A 26,070-nucleotide genomic window follows, 5' to 3' on the forward strand; every position below is an offset into this window, starting at 1 on the left:
CCCTGTCTGGGGTAAGGCTGGGCAGTTCACATACAGCGTGAAGGTGCAGCGTGTGGGCAGGCACAGCTAAGCTGCTGCTGCAAGCTTTGGGGTGCCAGCCCTGCACATGGTGCTGGTCCTGCCTTATTAAGAAGTAAGTCTCATTAAAGTCAATGGGGCTTACTCCCAGGAAAGTGTGGATAGGGTTGGACTGCCAGACCCCAATCCTATGCATGTCTACTCAGGAGTCAGTCCCATTATAGTCAATGAGGCTTGCTCCCTCTGGAAAGAGTGCCTGGCATTGCAGCCTTAGTGCCTGCTCCTGTGCATGTCTACTCAGAAGGAAGCTCCATTACAGTGGATGAGGCTTGCTCCCAAGAAAGAGTGCCTGGCTTACAGCCTTGGAGCCTGCTCCTGTGCGTGTCTATTCAGAAGTGTGCCCCATTAAAGTCAATGAGGCTTACTCCCAGGAAAGAGTGCCTAGGATTGCAGCCTTGGAGCCTGCTCCTCTGCTTGTCTACTCAGAAGTAAGCCCCATTTGAGTGGATGAGGCTAACTCCCAGGAAAGAGTGGCTGGGATTGCAGCCTTGGAGCCCGCTCCTGTATGTGTATGCTCAGAAGTAAGCCCCATTAGAGTCTATGAGGCTTACTCCTAGGAAAGAGTGGCTGGGATTGCAACCTTAGAGCTCACTTCTGTGGGTGGGGCTTTTTTTAAAAAAAAATTACTTGTTTGAGAAAATGAGCAGTGGCAAGGTCTTGCAGCCACCCCCTCCCTGCCAATATTTCTTTACCCAGCATGTAATGAGTCTGTGGAACTCTTTGCCACAGGAAGCAATGATGACAACTTGTCTAGATGCCTTTAAGAAGGGATTGGACAAATTTCTAGAGGAAAAGTTCATTAAGGCTTACAAGTAATAGTAGGTAAAAGATGTTAATGTATGAGTTGTTTTTTCTCAACTAAAACCTCAGTATTCAGGTTAAATTGCCATGTTGGCACTTTGCAATAAATAAGTGGGTTTGGGTTTGCAGTTTGGGCACTCGGTCTCTAAAAGGTTCGCCATCACTGATCTAGAGGGTCCCGACCCTGAACAGGTCAGCCTCTTGCACCTCTTCTGATCTTCTTGCAACTATGGGTTTGCCGCTTCCACCCTGAGGACCTGATGGAAAGCCCTCCACCTTAATTCCCATAAACTAAAGGGGATTCTCTTCTCGCTAAAGACACTGTGCGCCACCTTCTCCTGCAAGAGGTACGCGGAAAGGTGCGTCTTACTTTGCTGTTTCTCTTGGTGAGGCCTCATGATAAACTCTTGTACCGTCATTTCATACACGTAACGCTCGAGTTGTTTCCCTTCCAGCCCGTTGGTTTTATACAGCTTGGCTGAGAGCCCCATCTCCTTCATCAGAGTCACCGCCTCCCTCATGTGCTCCGGCAAAGATAGTTTTATCGCCTGAGTGAGTACGTATCCCGTCTCTTCTTTCGTCCACCATTTCTGTCCCCAGGTCGTCTTTTCCCAAGTGTCTCTGAATTGGGCCCATGCAGATGCAAAGGCTCCCACTTCTTGCGACCTCCGCCTTCATTTCACCCAGTTGCCAAAGTTATAGGAGACAAAGGTCACCAAGAACAAAGGTCCTAGGGCCCAAACCCCTAGTCCTTATTTCACTTTCTTATATGCCATTGCTCAGGCAAGAGGGAAGAAGGCAGTACCCCACAAGAATACAAAAACCTGATGGGTAACCTTGTCCACCACCTGTTTCAGTGGGGGATAGATCGCCGCCAAATTGGACGCCATCAGAACACAATACACGTTGACGTAACGCACCCTCTGGTACAGGTTCAAATTCCATTTTTTCCACCTCTTCAGTTTTTCCTCCACCTTAGAGGCCCACAGTTTCTAGTTCTCTTCCCACCCTCTTTGTTTCAGTCCAAAAATTATACCTAAAATTTTTACAGATTCCACCTTTTGAACCTCTTGTTTCCTTTCATCCGTTTCAAAAACAGCCCCCATGGCCCTCACCTCTATGTTTTTTTTACCCCTGGAGGTAAGAGAATAACATTTGGTTTTATCCTCATTTATCACCGCTCCTGAGGCCCTGCTGTATTCATTTAGTATTCCCTTCAATGTCTCCATCTCATCCACGTCTCTAACCATAACGTACACATCATCTGCGTGGGCTACTGTTTTTATGGCATTCCCAGCCTCTGCGCTATTCCCTTCCCTACCCATGGTGATTCTGTTTATTCTGGGCTCTGCCTGGAGTATGGCCAGCAACGGATCTAATGTCAAAACATAGAGGAACAGGCTCAGTGGCCATCCTTGGCGTATCCCTGATTCTATGGGTATGATTTTTCCCTCCCATCCGTTTACCTATGGCATAACCGATGCCTGCTTATACAGAGTTTTTATATAGTTTATGAAAACTTCTGGGACACCCTTTGCCATCAGCGTTTGCCAGAGATACTTTCTGTTTATTCTGTCAAAGGCCTTAGATTGGTCCATTTGTAGATCTGAAAGATCTCTCTGACCAGAACTAAGGAATCGGTCATCTTCCACTCTGGGACAGCACTAGTCTGGGTCCTCATAATCAACTTAGAGGCTATTTTGGAAAGTCTGTCATTCCAAATCTTTGCTAAAATCCTATAGTCGATGTTTGACAGAGTAATGGGCCCCCAGTTTTTAGGCAGAGTAGGGTCCCCCTCTTTATAAATGAAGGTTAAGATTCCTCCATAAAAACTATCTCTAAATTTATCCTCCCCCCTTAAGGCTCTATTAAAAGCCAGTGCTAGGGGTTCGGCCAGTTCTTTCTGAAACAACTTATTAAAGGTGTAATTTAGTCCATCGGGACCTGGAGCGGCGCCGTCTCTTCCCTTTCTTATCACCTCCAGCACTTCATCTTCTGTTGGGTTTATCTCCTCGGCTTCTTCCTTAGTGGGTGAGTCATAGGCATCCCTAGGCATTTTCATCAAAAAGTCAGTCATGGTTTGCTCTTCTATCTTTTTCTCAGCGTACATTTCCTGGAAGTGATTATTCATGATGCTCAACTTAGCTATATGGGGATACCAACAAATGTTTATGTGCTTATCACATAACTTCAAAAATATATCAAGTGTTTCCATCATTCTACCCCAGTCCCCCCATCCAGCTTGGTTCCATTTCATTGGTGGTGCCCCCACAAGCTAAATTACTTAACTGTTCACAATGCCACATAGCTAACACATGACACAGGGTATAAGATCCCCCCCCCCAATTTCTTTTTCTCCTTTTGCAAACCACAAAATATAACTCTGGGATTCAAACCAAAACAAATGACCTCAGCAACTCTTGGGAAATTCTCAGAGTGGTTAATCAGTTACCTTTTTAAAATATATATATATATATATATATCCATACACACATATACACACACACACACATATACGCTTAAAGCTGAATTAAGTTGTAAAATCCAATGGCTGATTTACGGCCGCAGTCAGCCTTAATTAACATTGATTCCAGGGGGATAGTAAACTTGTGAATAGGCTTCACAATTGAGGTTGAACAATACCCTCTCTGGGTGTTGTCCAATTTGTAGCATGATTTACATGGAAGCAAAGCCCTTCTTTTCCTGGGGTTATCCCTTTTTTCATCTGGTCTTTGGGATGAGTTATATATAATCCACCGATAGCAACATTTGCTGTCAAATATTCCCCTTGATTTAAAGTCACCCATGACAATGGGCGCTATAAATAAGCCCAAAATAAAAGAGCGGAATGAAAACCCAATTTGAGGCTTCACAGGGATTCCTTGCTCACACAATGTGTCATCACTTGTTGGACCCGTGGCGTTTTTACGAACTGGCCATAATGAAAGTCAGATCAAATGTACAGGCTCTAAACATTTAATCAACAACCACTGGAACTGGACAACTTTAAAAAAAAAAAAAATCCCGTGAACGCAAATTTATTGTCCAAGAATTTGGTGGGGATAGATGCTTGTGGAATGGCACTACCTGACACCAAGTGCTGAAAACTTTCAAAAAAAAATGAGTTATTTCAACATAAAGTTGTGCTTGTAAAGCCACCAGCTGCTGGATTTCAAGACTTGAACCCCTTCCAAGAGTTTGGACGAGGTTCTTTATATGGGTAGGAGAGTAAATACTCCACTTTTACTGGCAATTTGAAGGCGCTCAGTTTACAGTAATGAGCTTGCTTGGCCCTGCTTTGTTTATAGAAAGTGGAACAGGAAGAAATGAACATTAACCATTAACAGTAGCAATTCCTCCAGCCTTCTTCTCCCTCCATTCCGTGCCAGGCTGATGCTCAGTGTTACGGCTGTTTTGAAATGCTGTCACAGTAACTGGTTGTGTATAGAATAAAACCATTAAGATTGCTTGGAGTGGCTACAACCAGGCTGGAACAGACCCAAGTGATGGCGGGTGGCCTGACAAGTGTTGTGGAGGGGGAGCACTTTCAACATCACTTGCTAAATGGCATCATTGGAACGTATGGTCACAGGATATTGTGATGGCCATGTGTGTCATTGGCCTTTAAAATAGCATTAGATAAATATGTAATAGTGACAGACCCAGCTGTGCAGTTGAGGCGAAGACAGTCTATAAATAGGAAGAACAGGTTGCTGTTAAGTCTAAATTGCTTGAAGACTGACCTGTTAGCATTTATTGGAGTTGGAGCATATCTCTTGTCTTGATCCACTCCAGCATTCTAACACAAGGTGGTTTCTTGGTCTTATATGATGGTCTTGGCTGCAGTTCCCTCCTTTAGCTAAAACTGGGTGGCAATGTGGTACGCAACCTGGATTGCTGCTCTGACATCTCTTGGGTCATGAGTTCAAGTCTTGACACAGGGCTAGGCCCATGGTGATAACTAATTTGATAACCAGAAGCATGGGGCTTGTGCAGAAGAAATTCCTGCTGGGTTTGTACCCAATTTTTTTTTTTAAAGACATAGGAACTTGCCGTATACTGAGTTAGACCATTGATCCATCTAGCTCAGTATTAGCTAAGATTCGCAGCATCTCTCCAGTTTTCCAGCATCTATAGATGCCAGAGATTGAACCAGAGACCTCTTGCATTTAGAACAAATGGAAGGGACCACTGGAAAAAAAGGACCACTGAGCTAGGTCCTTCTCACCTATTTGAATGCCTTAGCTGTTCCCAGATATAACTACGGGGTCTCTACTCTCTAGATGCTGTAAGAATCTGTAGAGTTTTGTTTTTGATGTATGGTTTGAATTGGACATTCAGTTGCTTAAAACCAGTCTCCTTTGTAAACATTCTCTTTTTACCACAAAGATCTTTTGTTGCTGAGATCCTGGGAAAGCCTTTTTTTGTACTTGAAAGGTGTTGAGGTGTCTCTTGCTTGAATGGAGAGGCCCCGCAGGTGATTGATTGCGTGGAGGACTGCTAAGGATGGGAAACCAGGAGACAGGTCCGACCTGTGGGGTTCAAAACACTGGGAAGTTCTTGAGCTTAGCGCATGCCCCATTGAAATGAATGAGAGCTGAGCCAGAGTATTCATTTCAATGTGTATGGTTCCCACCTCAATGATATTTACGCCAGAAAACCTCCTGGTAGATTGTGTTCCATGTTAATTAATGTGTGCATGAGGGGTGTGTGTGTGTGCATGTGCCACTTGGATTTTCCGCCTCGGGCACCAAAATGTCGTCAGCCAGCCCTGCATCTCGGATCAATGCCACACTTAATTCCACACAGGGCATTTCCATCTTAATCAACTGCCTCTTTCCTTGAAGAAGAGCAAAGTGGGAGATTATTTCACATTATCTGGGTGATTCCCATGACGAAGCGGTTTATGTTTTGAGACGGGGTATTTGGTCGCCTGAGCTCCATAGCTTCGCCTTCGTTCCGGATCGTTGTGCGATTTGAACAATTTGGGTTTTGCAATTTCTCTTTGTGCCACGAGAATCCCAATTTCAATTTCAAGCAATCCACTTAAGGGTTTAAATCCTATTTCTGCTGCAAAGGGACTGTTGATTTGGAGTGACAGATGGATTGCAGCTTTCATGTTAATTTGCAGGAGCTGGCAGGACTGGCACGGGTGGAATCCTGCAGTGGATCCTTTTCCTGGAGGTGTCCCACAGTGGCAACAATGCTTTTTAGTTTTTGCCTCTGAAACTAAAATGTACGCACTTATGTCTGTCTATATTTTTTAAATCTCACTCTTTCTGAAGGCCCTGGAAAAATAACACATTCAAAAAACCAGTGGCAGAGTTGATGTTCTTTTGTTAATTTATTTCTAAACCTATTAAAGCCCCAACTTTTGCATGCCTATTCAGAAGGTCTATTGAATTAAAAGGGACCTACTCCCATTTAATTCAAGGTAAGCCAGGTAAGTGTGGCTGTAGTCCTATTATATGTGCTTACTGAACTCAGTGGAGTAGATATACACAAGACTACACTGTCAGTCATTTTTCCTGAAATACCAGCACCTAAAGCATCATATACAACTTTTATAAATGTTACTATATTTAGACATGGTTAAATGCTGTTTGTTTATTACAATATTTATATCCCAGTGCCCAAACAATGGACATCATTCTTACACAAATCCATAAATATTTAAACTAACAAGCAAAATTGCAGCAGATTGATTCATTATCAAACACTGATTACTAACAAGAGGCACCCTCAAAATAAGATATGCCATTTGCCAAGACAACTTAATAGAAAATATTACAACAGTCTCACCATCTTGGCAGGTACAAGCCAAACATTCAACAGAGTGTCCATTCAGTGACCTGGAAACACATTTCTAAATCCCAGCATTTGCACTTCATCATGGAAATAGATCACCCGCTTAAGATGGGCAGGTTTCCCAAGGTTGGCATCACCACCACCACCACCACCACCACTACCACTATCACAGCTGATGCCATCTCTACCTGGAGATCACCCTTGAGTAAACAAGAGGATACAGAACAAAGCTTCCATCTCTGATTAATGAATGGGGAGTCACATCAGGGTTTAAAAAGTTATCTCTGTTTAAAATGTGGTCTCTCCTTCCATCCCTTTTTTCAGATTTTTATCAACAATGAATGGCAAAATTCTGAGACTGGAAAAATATTCCCTGTGTACAACCCAGCAACGGGAGAACAGATCTGTGAAGTGCAAGAAGCTGACAAGGTAAACATGTGCTAGGACTCCATTCATTGTGATGTATGGCCTGCTCTATTTGTGGATGAATCAGATGGTAAATGGATTCCTTTTCCACCTTCATGTGACATAGCAGCAGCAAACCCATTTATCACATATGTTCTGAAAAAGCAGAGATGGTCCTTCCAAAAAAAACAGGTGAGGGCAGCACAGCTCTGAACAGTATCTCTGAGTCCTGTTAATCTGGGCACAATTAGTACATTTCTGGCATACTCAATGGCTTCCCTTACCTGAGAAGAATAGGGATGTATATGTGGTATCTCCCCAGAGCAGCGCCAGCCTAGGACCTCCCAGCACCTAAGGCAGCTCAATAAATCACTCTTGTGCAGTGCTTTGCCACATTAAATGTTCCCCACCCCATACCTGGCAGTGTGCCAGCCATTGCTTCCTCCTTGTGTACAAAAAGAAAGAGAGGAACTGAATGGAAGAGAAAGCATGGATGAAAGAAGAGTAGTGGGCTAGAGTGCTGTACCTGTACTCTCCACCACACTTCCTCTTCTGCTCCATTTGCCTGTTCCTTTTCCAGAGATTGAGAGGAGGAGGAGGAGGGAGGGGTGAAGATGGGTGGATGGAGGCAGGTAGGCAGTAGGGCACCTCATCAAGCAGCCTCTTAGGTTGGCTGACCCTGCCCCAATTGGAGACATGCCCCATTGCTGAAATTTCCAGCCTGCTGTCACCCCTTGAGGGCACAGGCGAAAGAATTGGGGGGACACACAAGAAACTCAAGTGTACAGGGCTGTATTACGTTACCACCATTTCTTCATGGGGATTGATTGTTCAAGGACCCGATCTTTTCCAACCTTCCAGTGCTGATGCAGCCATGCCAATGGGGCATGTGCTGTATCCTGTGGTGGGGGGTAGCCACAGGGGTCTGCCTGAGGTCAGGGAACATTTGTTATCTTGCAGTTGCACTGCGGCTGCATGTGGCTGTGCTGGAAAGTGGGATAGCATTGCATCCCAAGCCACATTGGTAAGGCAACTCTTCAGCCTTACCTGAAACAATAACAGTATAACTAAACATATAAAACAAAAGTAATAAGAAAATGCAATTCCTAATTTAATATATTCATTTTGATCTGATTCTTATTCAGGCAGCCTTCCTTCCCCTCCTTCATTTCTTTACAAATCTCTTTCTCATCTAAACCTGTCCCACTGTCCTCCCTCTGTCACAGACCAACTGTCACAAAATATCAGCTAAGGGTGAGTTTTGTCACAGGCTTCAACAAATAGTCACCAATCTCAGGTATTTCTCTTGCAAAGATCTCATTGATGGGAACAGCAGCTCCACAAGGGCATGCTAATAGTGGTCTGGTATAGGAGAACTTCACAGGGATAGTGCTCTGTGAGTCAGAGTCATTTCTATTCCATTCCACCCAAAATTTGCCCATGGCTGCATCTGCCTCACCTCGCTTCAGGTCAGCCTTGAGACATTGGATAACTTCCTGGTTTTATTTTCAGCAAATGATCTGAATGAATGAAACTCTTTCACAATTTACTTCCCCCCCCCTTAGTTTTACTTTAACTAGGGACAAGGGGGTGTTGACTTCACCAGGAAGGACCCTAACCATTCTTTCTTGGGTTTTCAAAAGAGAGATGCTATGTGCAATAGTCCATCAACCCCACCCCCTACTAAGATTTACCTCCTGCAGAACAAATAGAGTTTCTGGTGCTATGGTATTCACTACCCATGTTTGTTTATGCCTCTTGCTTTCCCCCCCTCTTAACAGCCCGATACAGACAAAGCCGTGAGGGCTGCTCGCCTCGCCTTCTCACTGGGTTCCGTGTGGAGGAGGATGGACGCTTCAGAAAGGGGCCGCCTCTTGGATAAACTTGCAGATCTGGTAGAAAGAGACAGAGCACTCCTTGCCGTAAGTCATTGGTGAGGGATAGGGGGAGGCTGTTTTTTCTTTGTGGTAGGGATTTCTGGCCTGAGAACACACTTAGTACTTCACAATTAAGTGACCCAAATGAGGAGCCATGTACATGAGAATGCTTCTCTTTTACTTTCTAGACTAGTGGTTTTCAGATGGTGTTCTGGAGAACCCAAGAGAAGAAGACTGGGGTTCCTCTGTCACAAGTTCAATCATGGCTGACCAATTTTCCTGAAAGATAGCATGCCTGTCACTATAGTCTTGTGTCTGTCACCTCCAAAATTCCCACTCTCCAATCCCAATCCCAAAATTCCCAATTTCCAATAGGATTGGGCTGTAATATTCAATGATTCCTGCTTCCAGGTCATCTGGAGGCATGAACTGACTCCTGTATCAGTATCAGACAAGGTGATATGTAGTTGCCACCTGAGGAAGCCAGTAATCGCTGTGTTCTGTCCTGATGTTCAGTTGCTTTCTAAATGGGAAGTCTGTAAACTATCTCAGATGCTGTTTACAAGGGACTAATAGGATTTAAAAATATACATAAAATCTTAGATTAGAATCATAGATGAGTTTGAAAGTTTAAGGCTGCAATCCTAACCTCACTTTCCTGGGAGTAAGACCCACTGAACACAATAGGACTTACTTGTGAGTAGACCTGGTTAGGATTGTGCCCTAAAATTTCAAACCCCCTGCCTGCTTAACCTCCTCCAACAAAAGCCATCCCTAAAGAGAAGTCTCATTTATGTGTTGTGTCAGCAGAGATGATAATCTAGCTCTGCTGTGTCTCCATCCCCTCTTATGCGGGTTCCACATCTGTGGAATGTAAAACAGCTGTTCTGTCTCTTTTCATGGCCTGCATGCCAGCCTGATTTGGCCTTCAGCAGATTTTAGTGTATGCAATGGGGCATTGAGCAAAGGCCATCTCTTAGTTATGGTGGGGGTAGACTCTTTGGACCTGATAAGAGAACCTCAACTTGGTGGCGCACAATCAGAAAATCACACAGAGCTGCCACAGGTACTGGAGCTCTGGCATTGGTGCCAGCAATCCACCACGTGCAGGAAAGGGGCCCCAATGTTCTGTGTCCGCAGGAATTTCCAAACAGAGTGCAAGGACCAAACCACTAATTAATACTTCACACCTGTATTACTACAGTCCTGTACTTCACTTTTGGACTGTGTAAACTTTACTGTGAAGCATTTCACGTTATTATCTTAACATTGCCTGTGCTATACAAAACCTCTTCAGTTAAATAAATATTATGATCCTTGTACTGCAGCTGGGGCGAAGTGGGAATGGCATGTCTAAGGTCTAATATGTTCATGGTAGAGGTGAGATTCTAACAGGGGAATTCCTGATTCATAGCTCAATTCCTCTGTGCTGACACTATGGGCCTGGGATTATCTGTGTCTAGGCCACATTGCCCACTAGGCTTGAGGGGCAACTCTGTTGGGCTCCAGTGTGCTAATGAGACTTTATTTGTGTGCACATTCATGTGCCTGTACAGCCTTTCCACATTTTGTTGGGGCTTCCATGAGAAGAGTTTTGGGTGGATTGGTTTCCAACAGAATTAGAGGTCATTTGGTTGCCTGCAAGTTGAGGCTTGAAGCTGCCAGCCCAAGCTTCTCAAAATAATAACTTTTGGTTCCGAAGCAAAGCCATTTCCATTTCTTTTTCTGCACACTGAACAGAATGCTGAACTGCAGAGTTCAGGCGTGACGTGGCCGAGCACATGTGGTCGGCGCTGACACGGTGGCACGGTTAATGTTATTTTCCACATGTCAAGTGCTTTGAACTAAGCCGGCAAACATCTTAATTCCAGCTTTGTCAACACTTAAATCATCTTACCACCAGCGTATGCTGTAAAAATCTCCACGGGGAGAAGGGAGGGGCTCAGCAAATCAAGTCAGCTCTCTGCCTGTCGTCGGATTTGCAATTCCAGAGCCAAATTCTTTTATTTGAATGGAGCCTGCCGCAGCGGATGCCATTGACTTCAATGGTGGGTTGGAAGGCAGGGAAAAAAATACAGCTATTGCCCCTCTGTATATCAATTGGATTTATGGCTCACATCCATTTGTGTGTTATACTTGCTTTCATGGATGCATTTCCCCCCTCATGGAAGTATCCTGGCTAGATAATGGTGCCTCTTAAAAGTGATTTAAGCAATTGGCAGAAATTTTATGGGGTTCCTTAAGAGGATCTTTAAGATCGTCTATCTTTTTTCTTTCTTTCTTTGGAGAATGGGAATATCCCCTCAAGAAAGGACTCATGGCTTGTTTAGTTAGGACTCCGAGCCTTTCTTGAGAACAGCCTGTTAATTTGATGGCAGTAAATAAACGGGCTGTACACTGTAGATATCTCAGTTCACAGCAGGGGTGTTGGCAGCCCTGGTAGGACTCCTTGAATACTTGCTACAGTTTTTTCTGGAGAGATGTATTCTCTTTATGGATTCTGGTTATTATCCTTGGTGGCTGCTGTTAGCATAACAGACTCTACAGACAGAAGGATTTCAGTTTCCATTGCGGCTGATGCAATAAAAAAGAAAACCAGGTTTGCCTAGTTGAACCAAGCACAGCGGCAAAAATGGCTTTGCCAAAAGGGAAGGTGAGGCAGCTACCCCAAGCCATAGACTACAGGTACCATTAAAAGTGGGAGAATTAAGTTAAGAATTAAGGTGGGTCTATAGGCACAATCTCGCTGGAGATTCTCTTGAATAAGCTAAGGATACAGGCTCACCCCAGTATTTAAAAAATCAAGTGGAGCTTTTACACACATTTCAAAGCATGCCCGCGAAAGCTTGATTCCACACCAGAGGTGGGGAACCTTTTCATGTTGGCAGGCCGTGTTATGTTTGCTGTACTGTAATCTAATAAGTCCATATTCAAGAAACTTCCTTATTTTGTAAAAATCTAACTACTATGTACTAACTTCAAAAAATGAAAAAAAATATGTTATTTCTACCCCCTCCCCTCCAACTTATCCAAGGGTCATGGAACATTCCATGATTTTTGGCTAAAAACCCGCCTTTGTCTTATCTGTGATCACTTTATAGACAGGTATGTGCAGTATATTCTAAAGTCTCATTAGAACAAAATCACTAGTGTTGCAGATGTCCAAATAGCCCTTATGATTTACTAATGTTTTAATTGTGGACATCAGTCAGGGCTTCTTTTATTCTTTTGTATTTTAAATAAAGTTATTTTAAGATTAAAATAAAAATAATAAAAGACGAAAAAAACCATATTAATAAAAACAAAAGGATTTGTTCTGCAAAATTTAGATTCACTCAAAAGGCTGCACTTAATGGCCTAGAACAGGGATGCCAAACATAAGACCCCAGGGGTTGGATGTGGCCTGCGGAAACTCTTTATCTGACCCTTGGGCTCTCCCAGCACCACCACCAGCTGCTCTCAGCTGCTGAGCTGTGCTGAAGTGTCACTGCTGAAAGGGCAGCTCATGTGTTCTCTCATATCTTGAAAATATGATCAAGATTTGCTTATTTTTACTAACGCCATTTGTCGCTAATGAGTTTCTAACGAACTAATGAGAAAAAAGTGCTTCTGGTAATTATCTGCTTAATAACATCACTTCCTGCTTAATGATATCACTTACGACTCTCAGTAGGCTTCATGAAGCCCACTGTAAGAAATGAGTTTGCACCCTTGGCCTAAAAGACCGCATGCTACCTTAAGGCTGCAGGTTCCTCATCCCTGGTCCACACCATCAGTTTCAAATCAGTAATGAATGAAATAGAATCTTTGTGAATGGCCAATCAGGTCACAAAGGTTCAAATGTTTGCAAGTCTTGTCTTCATTCATGCTTGCCTTCATTCTGCTTTCAAACCTTCAAGCAGGGGAGTTGAGTATTTCACACTTCTCTAGCTGAATGCTTGCTATGCCCACTGAAATGATCAGAGCCTCTATCGTGTTCTTGCACAGCTTCTGGTCACTCCGTTGCAGTGCAGGAGAACTTCCATCAGGATTATGTGCTATGTGAGCTGTTGAGAGGGCAGGACATTTTACTTTTTGGGTCACAGACCAACAGTGCAACTCTAAGCATGTTTACTCAGAAATAAGTTCCACCGCATTCAACTGGGCTTACTCCCAGGTGAATGTGTTCAGGATTGTAGTAGTTTACCAGTTGCCAAGAGCAGTAGTTTACCAGTTGCCAATCCATTTCAACTACGTCTTCAACTCAGAAAGTCTTGTAATTGTGGGGCCTTACATGTGTTTCTCTTTGCCTGTTTTGTTCTCCAGACCATGGAATCACTGAACAGTGGGAAGCCCTTCTTGCAAGCTTTCTATGTTGACCTTCAGGGTGTCATCAAGACTTTGCGGTACTATGCTGGCTGGGCAGATAAGATTCATGGGATGACTATTCCTGTGGGTAAGTCAAATCCTCTGCTGCTGCAGCCCCTGCCTGTGATGATATGAATCATCTGTGATGTTTTAGTTTTATTACCAAAAGATACTAAGGGCATGTCTACGACTATTTACAATGATGTCTTTGTGAAAGAGGCATGTTTCAGAGGCAGTATGAAAACGAGCATCACAGTTGCTTGAGAAGCAACAGGGCAAAAAAGCTCTTGCCTTCATGACCTGCTTATGGGCTTCCTGAAAGCATCTGATTGGCCACTGTGGAATAGGACACTGGACTAGATGAATCTATTTTGGGTTGGTCCCATGCAGCAGGCCTCTTCTTACATTCTTATCTACACTAACTGTGTCCTAAGAAGAACCATGGAGGAAGATATTTGAATATGATGCTTGTAACAGAGTTAGGAGCTGCCCTATATTGAACCAAGTTGGTAGGCCATCTGGATATAGGCCAATGTTGTCCACTCTAACAGCCCAATCCTATGTATGTCTACTTAGAAGTAAAATCCCATTCTAAGCAATGGGGTTTACTCTCAGTTAAATGTGTATAGGATTTCAGCTATCCAACTGAACCATATTCAACTATTCAACTGAACCACTGCATGAGCATCACACTACCCAAGTTCCTGTAAATGAAGCTGCTGGGAACAAGCTGCTGTAATGCTGAGGCTAAGATCAGGACTTAGCAAATCAAAACTGCCCAGGTTCAGGTCTCACCTCTGCCATGAACTCACTAAGGGCTCAGTCCTAACTAAGATTGCTCGCAGGGTGCAGCATCGGTAGGGAGCCAGAGACCAGGCGGGGGCAGAGAGGTAAACAAACATACCTGACTCTGCTGGCGCAAGTCTGAGTAGAGGCTCATGGGCATGTCAGAGCCAAAAACGGAGCGGAGGATATGGGCAGATCCCTCATTGCCGAAACCCACCTTCTGCCTGCCCCACCATGCCTCCTAAGGCCCCAATCCAGCCACCCCCTGCCCCATTCCGCCCTCTCTCTGCTGCCTTACTGGCTCTGGTGGGTAGGGTTCTCGTTATTGTGCTATTATTGCTAGTTATTACACTGGCTTTCACTCTGCACTCTCCAATGAAAATGCCGCCCCCTTGGCAGAACATCACTTCCACCTGTAGGCCAGTACTTGGGATAGCAGAACTTGCATTTTGCTGCCAGGCAGGACAGTTAGAGTTGGACTGTAGGTGGCTTTAAGACAAGCTGCTCCTCAGCTGCAAAAGGGAGATAATGATGCTTATTTACCAGACAGGGTTTTTGTAAGGACAACTTTGAGATGATACACGTTTACTGCTCTAAACATGCACAGCCAGTCCGGCCTCTAATGCTAGCATGGTTCTTCCCAAGCAAACAGCCAGCCCCTCCCATGCAGTTCCTCCATCCATTGGTGGGAGAAGAGTCACATGAGAAGCAGCCGCAGGGGAGAATCTCCCACACTCTTCTGCTATGGATGAATTGGCCCTGAGTGTGATTAAGATATTCAATGGTGGCTTTGACAGTTTTTGTGTTTTCGAGTCAAAACTCACAGCTGTTTCCCCACAGCAGTGCTCTTGGACAGGAATGACTGGAACTTTCATGAATCAATTTTCCTTCCCTGATCATGGAAATGTGGTCTCTTTTTTGGAAGATAAAAGCCAATTTGTGGCTCGGCTCAGTTGCATTCCAGGCACTTTACCTCTCAGTCTGTCCTCAGGCAGCTGCATGGCCAAAGAGATTTGGATATAAATTGCCATTTCCAAGAGGCCATACTGAAAGTGTTTGACAGAGGGTTCCACTGAAGTGCCAGTCCCCACCTTCTGGGATCTTCCTGATTTGGCTAAGCAGAACTGCCTCTGAGTGACCCTAAAAATGCCTACTGCCACCCCCCCCCAATTTTGTCCCAAACATCACGTTGACAAAGGTAGCAAGATCTACTCAGAAAGTCAGGATCTATATGGCCAATGGGTCTCTCAAAGAAAGTGGTTATCCAAAAGCCCCATGTGATAAATGAATTATTGGATCAGATCATCTTTAGATTATTTCAAGCTGTGAGATGCTACAGTCTCTTTTTTTAAATCACTGCAGCTGTGACGATGAGGTCTCTTCCCCAAAATGCTTACGTAAAGGAGAGACATGACTGAGACTTATGTGTACTGTGGAGACAGAAAAGTTTTGTTCTCTGTCTCACAATACTAGAACTAAGGATCATCCAATGTAAGTGATTGGTGGGAGATTTAAGACGGTCAAAAAGAGGTAGTTTTCACATGATGCACGTTAGTCTGTGGAATTCATTGCCACAAGATGCAGTGATGGCTGCTAGGTTGGATGACTTTAGAAAGGGATTAGACAAATTCATGGCAGGCAGTCTATCAATGAGTCATGATGGCTGTGCGCTGCCTCTGGGTTCAGTGGCAGCATGCTCCTGAATGCTAGTTGCAGGACAGCAATGATGGGATGAAAGGGTGCCTTTCTCTCCTGCGTGTGAGTTTCCCAGAGGCAGCTGTTAGGCACTGGGGAAATGGAATACTGAACTACTAGATGGGCCTTTGATCTGATCTAGTAAGACTTTCCAGTCAAAAAGGTTGATTCCAGCAATTGTCATCTGGTAAGCAAACTTGGCATTCCTACTTGGGCTGGACTTTGCAGTTTAAGGGGTCAAATACTATCCAACTTTCCAGTGCTGGTGCAGCCATGCCAATGAGGCATGCACTGCATCCTGTGGTAGGGGGGCAGCCAGAGGCTTCTTCCAGGTAAGGGAATGTTTGTTCCCGTTCCTCAGGGCTGCATTGTGCCTACACTGGCACTGGAAAGTTGGGTAGGATTGGATGCTAAGTTCTTTTTATGCCAAGCGTCTTCCTTGCCATTCTTTTGTAGGTTCAGCAGGTGAGTTTGTTTCATAGTAGTGATTCTTCTGCGGGATTTCACAGCTATCCTGGATTTATCTTGTCGTATAAAAGGCAGTGGTGTTCTTTCTCTCCCTTTATAATACTGAGTAATGGTCTAATCTTGCAGTCCAAAGTCTCTGTGAAACTTTTCTTGGTTACTGGAGCTAATTTGGTTGATTCAAGAGGCCCTAGCAGGAAGCTTGTCATTTAATGAGAAGGCAGAGAGAGTGCAAAGAAGTTAGCAAGCAGCCAAAGGTCAGCTTTGAATGGGAGCAGACATTAAGCCACCCTCAGTGACTTCCACAGTGCTCTCGCGGCAGAATTAGGTGCTGAGTTGCTCAAGATTGCTGCATCAGACAAGTCTCCTACCGAGGACGTTGTTGCACTTCCCATACCCTGGGGGTCATTTCAAGAAGGTAATTCCACATCATAGGAGTTGGTGTAAGACTTTCTGTTCCCAGCTGAGCAGGAAAAATTAACACGGAGAGGCATAGGTGATGCTGCTAGGATGTGTTTTTTTAAGGGCCCAGTCCTATCTGGAACTCGTATTGCAGCAGCTCAAGGCCTGTTATGGCTTCACAAAAGCCAGGTTGCTATCATCCAGGAGAAGGGCAAGTCGTGGAAGAAGACAGAAGCAGGCAAACACACACCCTGATGGATGGGCCAGTCCTGGGTTCCAAAGATGAGCCCTAGCTCAGACTAAGCCATAGGAAGCAGATGTTAAAGGTGCATGATTGTCATATGAGGAGAGCCGCTGCCTGATTGTTCTAGCTACTGCAGCTGTACGCAAGGCCCTTCTCATGACTTCCTTAGCATCATGGTCCGTCCATCCCGGCTGCAGCCATATGTAGTCTATACATGTGCAAGCACTCTCTCAGAATGCCAGAGAATCCAAATCAGGCTCACAAATAGCCTTAATGCTTTTGTCCACCACGTTAACATCAGATCATTTTCAATGCCGCAGATTTCTGAGGTTTGCACGGAAGCAGTAAAACTTTCATTGCTGCCTGCTCAGTTTCCAAGCACAGGGAGGCTTCCAGCCCCAGAAAGATCAATGTTTAGTCAAAATGGCCCATTTTTGTCAAACTTCATTATTCTGGTATCACAAACGCCGGTTTTATAGTGAATGCCAAGCGGGCAGGCCAAAGGATGAATGTGACTCTCGGCATTCCAACTTTAATCTCCATCCTCTGTGTAAAACCTGTGCCAAAGGGGAAGTCTGATAAAACAGGTCCATAAAATTCCAACTTAATTGCAAATGCTGAATGCTGGGAGAAGGTGTTGAAAAAGGGCAGCTCTTTAAGGCATCTGGCTACATCCTGGTGTTGGAAGCCTCTGTTCGAAAGAAAACTCCCTCTCCTGTGGGAGGAGAGACCTGCTGGTTGCGTCTAATCGAAATAATTGGCATTCTCCTAACTTAGGAACTATGTTTGGGTTCACGGTTTGGATCCTCCTTCCTCAGGTGTGAAGCAATGCAGTAATGATGAGAGGCAGAGCATGTCCCATCCCATCCCCCAAAGCTCAAATGGTGTGAAATCAGCCATGCAGATGGCGTAGAAATGTTAAAACAGTTTGACTAAAAGAAAAATAAAATCCAGGGGCTAGCACTTACTAGAGGCAGTCACATGAGTCCTAGAAAACACACATACACCCTCCAATGAGTGGATTAATTTGCTGGATGCATAACTCAGCATCTCTCTCTCTCTCTCTCTCTCTCTCTCTCTCTCTCTCTCTCTCTCTCTCTCTCATGCTGTGTATATTTTTACCCAGTACACTTCAACAGTATGTTTAGCCTGAAGCATAGGGCTGTTTTTTACTCATCAGGTTGCTTCCACACTATAATCTTTAATGCTGCAGAGGCGCTGCCTTTCCGCAACGAGCCGGTACATTGCATGCTTAAGACAGCATGCAATTAATGGGCTATGTTTCATTAACCTCCTAGCTGCAATTGAAAGGAAGCCACACCACATGCAGGAGCTGCAAACAGGAAACATTAATTGAATGCAAAGGAGCCATGAAGTGACTGAATAGCTTGTTGTCTGCATTGGATGGGCTGGTGCTGCAATGGCATTTTATTGCAAACAGGAAAACAACCCACCACAAACCACAAAAGAAAAACCAACTGAAAACAGAAGCTGCCAAGAAGGTCCCCTGAATGCTCTAAAAACAAATCAAAAAAAACCAGGGAACACAGGATCAGTAGTGTGGCTACAGGGGGCAGCACGGTAAGTATACAGGCACCCCAACAGACTATATAAGTGCCCCCTCCCACTCACTGTCAGAACCATTCTGGATAGTAATGACAATGCACAAGTTGCTGCCAGGAATGGCTCCGACACAAAGAGTGGGTGCTGACACAGTATGTTGCAACACCTGCGGTACTTACTACACTGTCCCCCCTATAGCTACGCCACTGCACAGGATTGCAATTCCAGAGAAAGAACCAGTGTGGAAGCAACCTTGGTCTTAGATTCTAGCACTTTAGCTACTAAATGGTGAGCTTGGATTGGAGGCAAGCCTGGGGCTAGCCTGCCCATGACTGTGAGGAGGTTATGACAGGCAGCTGATTTATTCCTCCGGTCTCCGCTGTGCCTTCTTCCCCTCCCACTCTTTGAGTATGAAAAGAAAGAGGGCAAAGAGTGGAACAAGTGTGGAAGACAGGGGGGTATGCGGAGCTAGACTGTCTCCAGCAATGTACTCCACCACTCTCATTTCTGCAATGCCACCCTTTTTCCTTTTTTCAGTCCAGAGAAAGGTAGAGGAGGTTGACATGCCACTGAGGAAACAGGGCAGAAGCATTTGGCATGCTGTCTCAAGTGCCAGGAGTTCTTTGGCCAGCCCTGTGCAGCTCTTTCACAAAGCAAAAAGGAGTGGAAGCTTCTGAGGACCATTCAGGGCTCAGAGAGAGGGAGACAGATGGATCTGAGTGAGGAATGGCTGTATAACAACCACACTGGTGGGAGAGGCCGTAGCTCAGTGATCATGCACATGGTTTGCATGCAGAAAAATCCAGCTTCAGGCTCCGGTAAGAGGGCTGGGAAGGGCCATAATCTGCTTGAGTTCTTGGAGAACCACTGTAAGCCAGGCTTGGCTATGTGGACCACTGCTTTGATTCAGTGGGAATTGCATGAATGACATTCCTGCTGGACTGTGCCTTTGTTTTCCAAGTCCAATTTCAAACAGAGCTCCTGCATAATTTTGGGAGCCTTTCCACTGGGTTGGTCCTGCCTGTTGATTTCTTAAGTCTTCAGACTTCCATTCTTTGTTTCCAGGGGTAGGGGTGTCATTTCTCACATTGACAAAAGTTACATGGACAAGATTTGGACCATCTTTCTTTCTGTCTAGGAAAAAGAAAAGGAACAAAATAATCCACAAACCTTTATTTCTTATGATTCCGTCATTCTTTTTGTGTTCTGGGAAAGAGACTTGGGCTTCCCAATTCCCCAAATGAGATTGTGACAGAATCGGCTCCATGTGCCCATCATTCAAATTCATGTTGATTATGTGTGATCTCTAATCAGACACGTCAGAGCCAATCCTCCTGGATTGTTGAATTGTTCTTTGGGTCTTTTTTTCTGGCAGGATTCAGGTTTTCTAGTTGCAGACAATTGGGGTTTTTATTGTATGACAAAAAGCCAGACCCCAGCCTCTCTATATAAATGTCCTGTTTTCTTTTTGTCTAGTCTGTGCCTTTTACTAATTAAACCATCCCCCCCCCCTCCTTCTCTTGTGTGTAACCACTGCTTCTTATCTTGGTCATGGCTTCCTTTTTCTTCTCCCCCTTCGCTGATAACTGGCCTATCTTTATTAGTCTCCTCCTGGTGTCTTGAAAATATCACTACTTGCAAAGCAAATCCCAGCTGGTCAGTCTTTGACTAGTGCTAATCTATCTTTCTCCTTTGCATTGAGCAAACGGAACTGGGTGGAACAATTCAACAAAGCAGAGCCAGGCTTGTTTCTAATCAAAGTCAAGTTGAAAACTATGTTTAGCAACCAGAATGCGTTCTGGATTAATCCATTTAGAGTAGCCAGATGTTTGTGCAGATGCCTCCCAAAATACAACCAGCTGGTAAACCTAGATGTCTTCCTTGCCAGTCAGGCTATCCACTGAGGCCCATGCCATCAAAGGACCCACCTGGCCAGGCCAGCTCTTGAATCCTCCAGTACCAGTGGCAGAGGCTGACCAAGTTGACCAGAGACTTATGTCACTTGCATGCCAAGCATCCTAAACTACAAATGGGAGCAACCCCTGGAAGTCCCCATTTGCCAGTGGGGAGGGTAAGAAGACTCATCAGCAGCCAGTAAGCTTGGGGAAATATGGAGGCATAGCACACAGTGGCAAGCTCAGTGCAAGGTTTGTCCCAGGACCCTCTGCAGACTTGCACCTACTCTATCTGCTGGGCAATTGCTCTTGGGGAATTCCTAATGGAAGAATTGATAGCACCCCACAAGAAATGTTACATGAATGTGATTACATCACTCATTTACTCGACAGGGGAGGCTGCGCACTGTACCTCTGTATGTGTTTGTGCTTCCAATGAGGTAGCACTCTGATCAGGAATTCACACAGAAACTGAGCAGGAAGGGAGTTCCTCTCTGGACGGGCAGTTCCTGCTCTTACATGCTTTCAATTCAACCTTTGGTGGTGGAAGAGTAACAGCCTTCCAAATCCAGAAAAAAGAGTGCTTTGTATACCAGAAGTCGAAAAAGTTCTGGCCTGGTGTGCTGACTATCCCACTTTACTGGGATTTGTTCCTATTTTTGATACTTGGTCGATGAGCAACTGCCTGCATGTAGTTTGCTGATGTGTCACCTCTGAACAATTCAGCAATGCACATTTCCCAGGGTGCAGGGATGACCATATATAGAATCTTTGAGAGTTTGCCAGCCACTACCACCTGAAATGTGCAGCCACAGGGGAACTTAGAGTATGTTCTAGGACAGTGGGTCCCAACTTGTTAGCATCGGAACCCACCTAAAAAATAGTTTCCCTTTACCAGCCGCTCAAACCTCTGTGACTATAATGGTGATTGGGCATCAATGCTCTCCCCAAGTATTAGGCTGTTTAATCTACCGAATAGAGATTATAGCACCCTGCTTAATCTACCCTGTCAGTTGTGAACCACCAGAAATTGGATCATGACTCCCTGGTGGGCCATGGACCCTCAGATTGAGAACTGCTGTTCTAGGGCATGCTCTCAGTTCACACTGGAGCAACACTGAGGCCCAACCAGTGTGGCCAGTGCTTTATGTGAACTGACAGTGCACATTTAGAATGCTATCCAGACTCCTCTACAATGTGCAGGAGTTCTGTGACAGATTCATGAGGATTTCTTGGCTGGGAAGTTGACATGGAAAGGTAGAAAGTCTGCAAAAATGCAAGGCAAGAAGTTAGTGTGTGATCCGAATTTTGTCTTCCTCAGACTTGATGTTCTTCAAAGATGTTTTGATATCTTGTTCTTTTCTTGTCCATCCATTAAAGTTTTCTCAGTTGCCTCTCTCTCGCGCGCTCTCTTCCCCCCCCTCTCTCGGATTGCCAAAGCAAAGTGCTTTTGAGAGTAACCAGGCTCCTCTATTTCAGATGGAGATTATTTCACCTTTACAAGACATGAGCCCATCGGTGTGTGTGGACAGATCATCCCTGTGAGTATCTTCACTCGCACCTCGTATTTATTTTCATTGGAAGCAGCTCCCTTGAAAGGCACACCAAGCCCAGGGCTTCAGCAAAGTGTGTTTTTCATTATGGGAGATGGGGCATGGGGGGTGGTTTGCTGGCGGAACTGAGCACATATTGTTGACATATCTCTAACAGCCTCCCTACAAATGCTTATTTGCACATCCTAATAGAGTTTTAGCTGTGTTATTAAGAGGCAAGCACTTGAGTCATAGAATTCCCATGACTGGTGCGAGCAAAGCAAAACACCACCTCAGTAGGCCATGAGCCAACATTATGCTTGCATAATGAGTAGAAAATGGGTGTTTGGGGGGAAAAAACAAGAAATGGGTAGAGTCTTTTTATCCTGCAAGTTCCAAACTGCAACACAGCATAGAGAAGCCACCTTGAGTCATATTGTGGATCCATGTAGTTTAGGATTCAGTCTTCTCTTTCCCCTTTACTAAACAAGACTAAAGGAACTCCAGAGGAAGCATGGGACTGGCCCTTTCATTGAGAAAAAGGAGAATGGAGAAGTTTGCTGAACAATGTCCCTGGTGTGCTCTTCAGAGCAGAAGTTACTGTGCTCTATTGTCTCCCTGTCTGACATCCATCTGCCCATAGTACTTTTCTCATATGTTATTTTATGGCCTCTTTTTGTGCATATGCAACATATGCCCTTCTTCAGTTTGGGGTGTCTCCTCCAGTGCCTAATGTACCGTCACAGTAGCAGCAGCTTCAGTCTACCCATTCTGAAAACCCAGAGTAGGGTACATGTGTCTTTGCAACCATTACCCACTTGGTTCTCCCCGTCTATCTGATGGGCAGGCAGTATTGAAGCCGCAGGGACAGATTGAATACAGAATCAGGTTTTAAAATAGATGGGCTTCCAAAAGCACATGAATGCACAGGGAACAGAATGGACATATGTTACATTCCTTCTGTCCCCTACATCTCTGGATGACCTGACACAGAGTTTTTGCACCTGCCCTCCTGTCTCAGGCGATATACCTGCTCCTGGGGCAAGAACAGCTTAGGGTGCTGCCTCTTCTCCTCCTCCTCCCACTCCCTAGATTCAAAAAGGAAGTGGGGAATGGAGCAGAACTGTGGAGGAGAGCAAAGGAGGGAAGAATAGTGAGCTAGAGTAATGGTTCCCAGAATCTTTCCTACCCCGTATGCATACATGTGCAGAACCCCTGGCTGTCCTCAAAAAGCCCCAATGACTTTAATTTCAATGGGCTGGCTTGGAAGATAGTGTTGCTCAAGCTGAATGTCTTGTGCAAGAGATATGCCTGCCTGGTTTTGCACATCTGAGCTAACTGCTATTGTCAATCTTCCTCTGCTAACTAGCACATGACATATCAGGAACACTTTTGTAACTATAGCTAGTACTTTGGAGATGCTGTTTATTGCTGAAACCTGAGAGTCACTGAGAAAACAGTCAAACAGCAATTAAAAAGCATTTTCTCAGCTACTAAAAAACCCACACTCAAGCAAGCATTATAAAATGAGTGGCTCGGAAACTGCCAAGGTCAAAAGAGAGATCTGAAGCATGATGCCAGGTCTGATTAAAATCAGCACAGCTAAGCCTTTTAATCTGCGTATGTACCGGTCTGCACAGCAATAGGGGTTCCGTTCTGTGCCCCTTCCCTATAAGGGGTTTTTAAGTAGTTTATCATTTAAGCAGTTAGTCAAAATAGCCCCAGGAGCAGCTCCACGGAATATTGGCTAATACATTCTAGTGTCTATTTAAGAAGAGTAGCATGACTTTGGGACTATGTTTCAGGGCAAGCAACAGAATATGCTTCTTCAAACACACAGCTTAGTCCACCTTCTCCTGTATCTTCCCTCCCATGAACTCTGTTCAGCTTATGAGGTCTGTTTATGTCCCCTCACAGTAGATGGGGGAAAGGAACAGAGCCTTTTCATTTGTGGCACCAGTGCTATGAAGTGTTCCCTCCATGGAAACCTGTATAGCCCTATCCTTACATACCTTTTGGAATAAAGGGAAAACTTGTTTCTTCAAAGAGGTTTTTCAGGAGGCCCATTCCTATAGCGATTATGTGAAAGGAAGGATTTTTGGACTTGCGGAATGTAGCTGTATTGGTAAAAGTTACAATATTTAGAAAAAGATATAATTAAATAATGAAAGCATTTGTCCTCCAGTGGAACTTCCCTCTGCTGATGTTTGCGTGGAAAATTGCACCTGCTCTTTGCTGTGGCAACACTGTCGTTATTAAACCAGCAGAGCAGACCCCGCTCACCGCCCTTCACGTGGGAGCCCTCATCAAAGAGGTAGGTCCAATGGGCACCTCAAGCCTTTCCTGAATCCAGCCCAAAGGGGCTGCCACTGACCTTGACTCTCAGCATTCTCTCTCTCTCTCTCTCTCTCTGTGTGTCTTTGTGATAGGCTGGATTTCCACCCGGAGTAGTCAATATCCTGCCAGGATTTGGGCCTACAGCAGGAGCAGCCATTGCTTTGCATGTGGGCATAGATAAGATTGCATTTACAGGATCCACTGAAGTAAGTGTATTTCAGGAAGGGGGTGTTAAACTTTCATTCATTCATTCATTCATTCATTTTATTTCAAATTTTTATACTGTCCTTCTTCCAAGGAGCTCAAGGCAGTGTACATGGTTCTTCCCGTCTTTTTGCCCTCACAAAAGGTGAGACTAAGAGATAGTGACTGGCCCAAGATCACCCAGGAAGCTTCATTGCTGAGTGGGGATTTGAACCTGGATCTTCCAGGGCTAAGTCCAGAACCTCGACCCATCCTGACACTTTGCAAGAGTGAGAGGAAAGCTTGGAGACCTGCTTCTCAGGGGTTTATGGCAGGCCCATCTTGGTACCTGAGGAAAAAAAGGAAAGGACAGCTCTCCTTCAATAACTCAGACAGGTCACCACCCACTACTTCCCATTCATTTCAGTGCAGTTTGCAAACAGGACCTTCCTGGTGGATGATACCCATGGGCCACATTTTTCTGTCTTCCACTCTGCCACCCTTAGCAATATCCCAAATCCACTACTTACAGTTGCCCCTTCAGTTTGCTTTATGCTAAGGCTGCAACCCTTTTATAGTAATGATGCAGAATCCTGGAGAATCCAGTAGGAGCCGATTCCCCCATCATAGCGTTTCTCAAACTGTGGGTCGGGACCCTATAGTTGGGTCGTGAGCCAATTTCAGGTGGGTCCCCATTCATTTCAATATTTCATTTTTCATATATTAGACTTGATGCTACCATGCTATGTGACTGCATTTGGGGAAATGTTACAGACCTGTACTTTTAAGAAGCTACTATGTCTATGGTTTTAACAATCATAGTCAACGGAACTTACTCCTGGGTAAATGTGGGTAGGATCACAGCCTAGAACTGTTATAAAATTTCCTGCTTGATGATATCACTTCTGGTTGTGACATCACTTCCAGTAGGTCCTGACAGATTCTCATTCTAAAAAGTGGGTCCTGGTGCTAAATATGTGAGAACCACTGCCCTATCAAATATGCATTATATCAGTGAGGTTTGTGAAATATCTCTATTTCAGATAAATATATTTGTATGCAGCAGAATGCTGTCCTGGTTGCGGGAAGGGAAAAAAAACACAGATGGGTTTGGTTTCAGAGTTGTCTCTTGTAGCCAAAATAAATTTTTAGTGTCATTCCAGAGGGCTTTAGTTTTAATAGGCGTTTATACTCAAACGCTGTGGATTTTGTCCTGACTCAATACCTGCCTTTAAGAGCCTTACTAATAGGAAGTGAAAAGCATTGCTGAGATGAAAAAAAGCAATTCTCTAAGAACCTAAAGTGGGAACAGCTGGAACGTTTTAATGCAACGCGAGTGTAAACTGTTCCATATTGTTTTTGATTTCCTGTGCCGTGGAATTCTTGTAGCAGCGAGTCAACGGCATAACACTTTCAAAACAGTATTGTAAGATCAGCTGTTCCACAGAGAGTGTTGGGCTTCTCAGAAATAAGCTTCAGGCTTTAATAAAATAAATGTGGAAATGGTTTGTCTTCCTCTGCCTGTATCAATTGCACATCCCTTGTACACCCTGGTGACCGGATTTCCTGCTGTCATAAGATTTTACTCTAGCTAGAATATCCCATTGCCTCCATGTACCTGGATGAGCAGGTGATATATTTGCAACTTAAAA

The 26,070-nt window shown here is 44.6% G+C and overlaps 1 protein-coding gene across 2 annotated transcripts in view; it reads left to right on the forward strand.

Moving 5' to 3' along the window:
• ALDH1A2 (aldehyde dehydrogenase 1 family member A2) overlaps nucleotides 1–26,070 on the forward strand; it is an 80,906-nt gene that overhangs the window by 35,597 nt on the left and 19,239 nt on the right. Inside the window, exons 2-7 of one of the 2 annotated variants that reach the window (XM_066635119.1) lie at nucleotides 7,012–7,116; nucleotides 8,874–9,014; nucleotides 13,275–13,404; nucleotides 21,846–21,907; nucleotides 24,084–24,212; nucleotides 24,328–24,441. In XM_066635119.1, the coding sequence (XP_066491216.1) occupies nucleotides 7,012–7,116; nucleotides 8,874–9,014; nucleotides 13,275–13,404; nucleotides 21,846–21,907; nucleotides 24,084–24,212; nucleotides 24,328–24,441 (681 nt within the window). The remainder of the gene's footprint in view (nucleotides 1–7,011; nucleotides 7,117–8,873; nucleotides 9,015–13,274; nucleotides 13,405–21,845; nucleotides 21,908–24,083; nucleotides 24,213–24,327; nucleotides 24,442–26,070) is intronic. The other variant, XM_066635120.1, reaches the window with a different exon arrangement.

Source organism: Tiliqua scincoides, chromosome 8 (assembly GCF_035046505.1).
Source record: "Tiliqua scincoides isolate rTilSci1 chromosome 8, rTilSci1.hap2, whole genome shotgun sequence".
NCBI classification, from domain to species: domain Eukaryota; kingdom Metazoa; phylum Chordata; class Lepidosauria; order Squamata; family Scincidae; genus Tiliqua; species Tiliqua scincoides.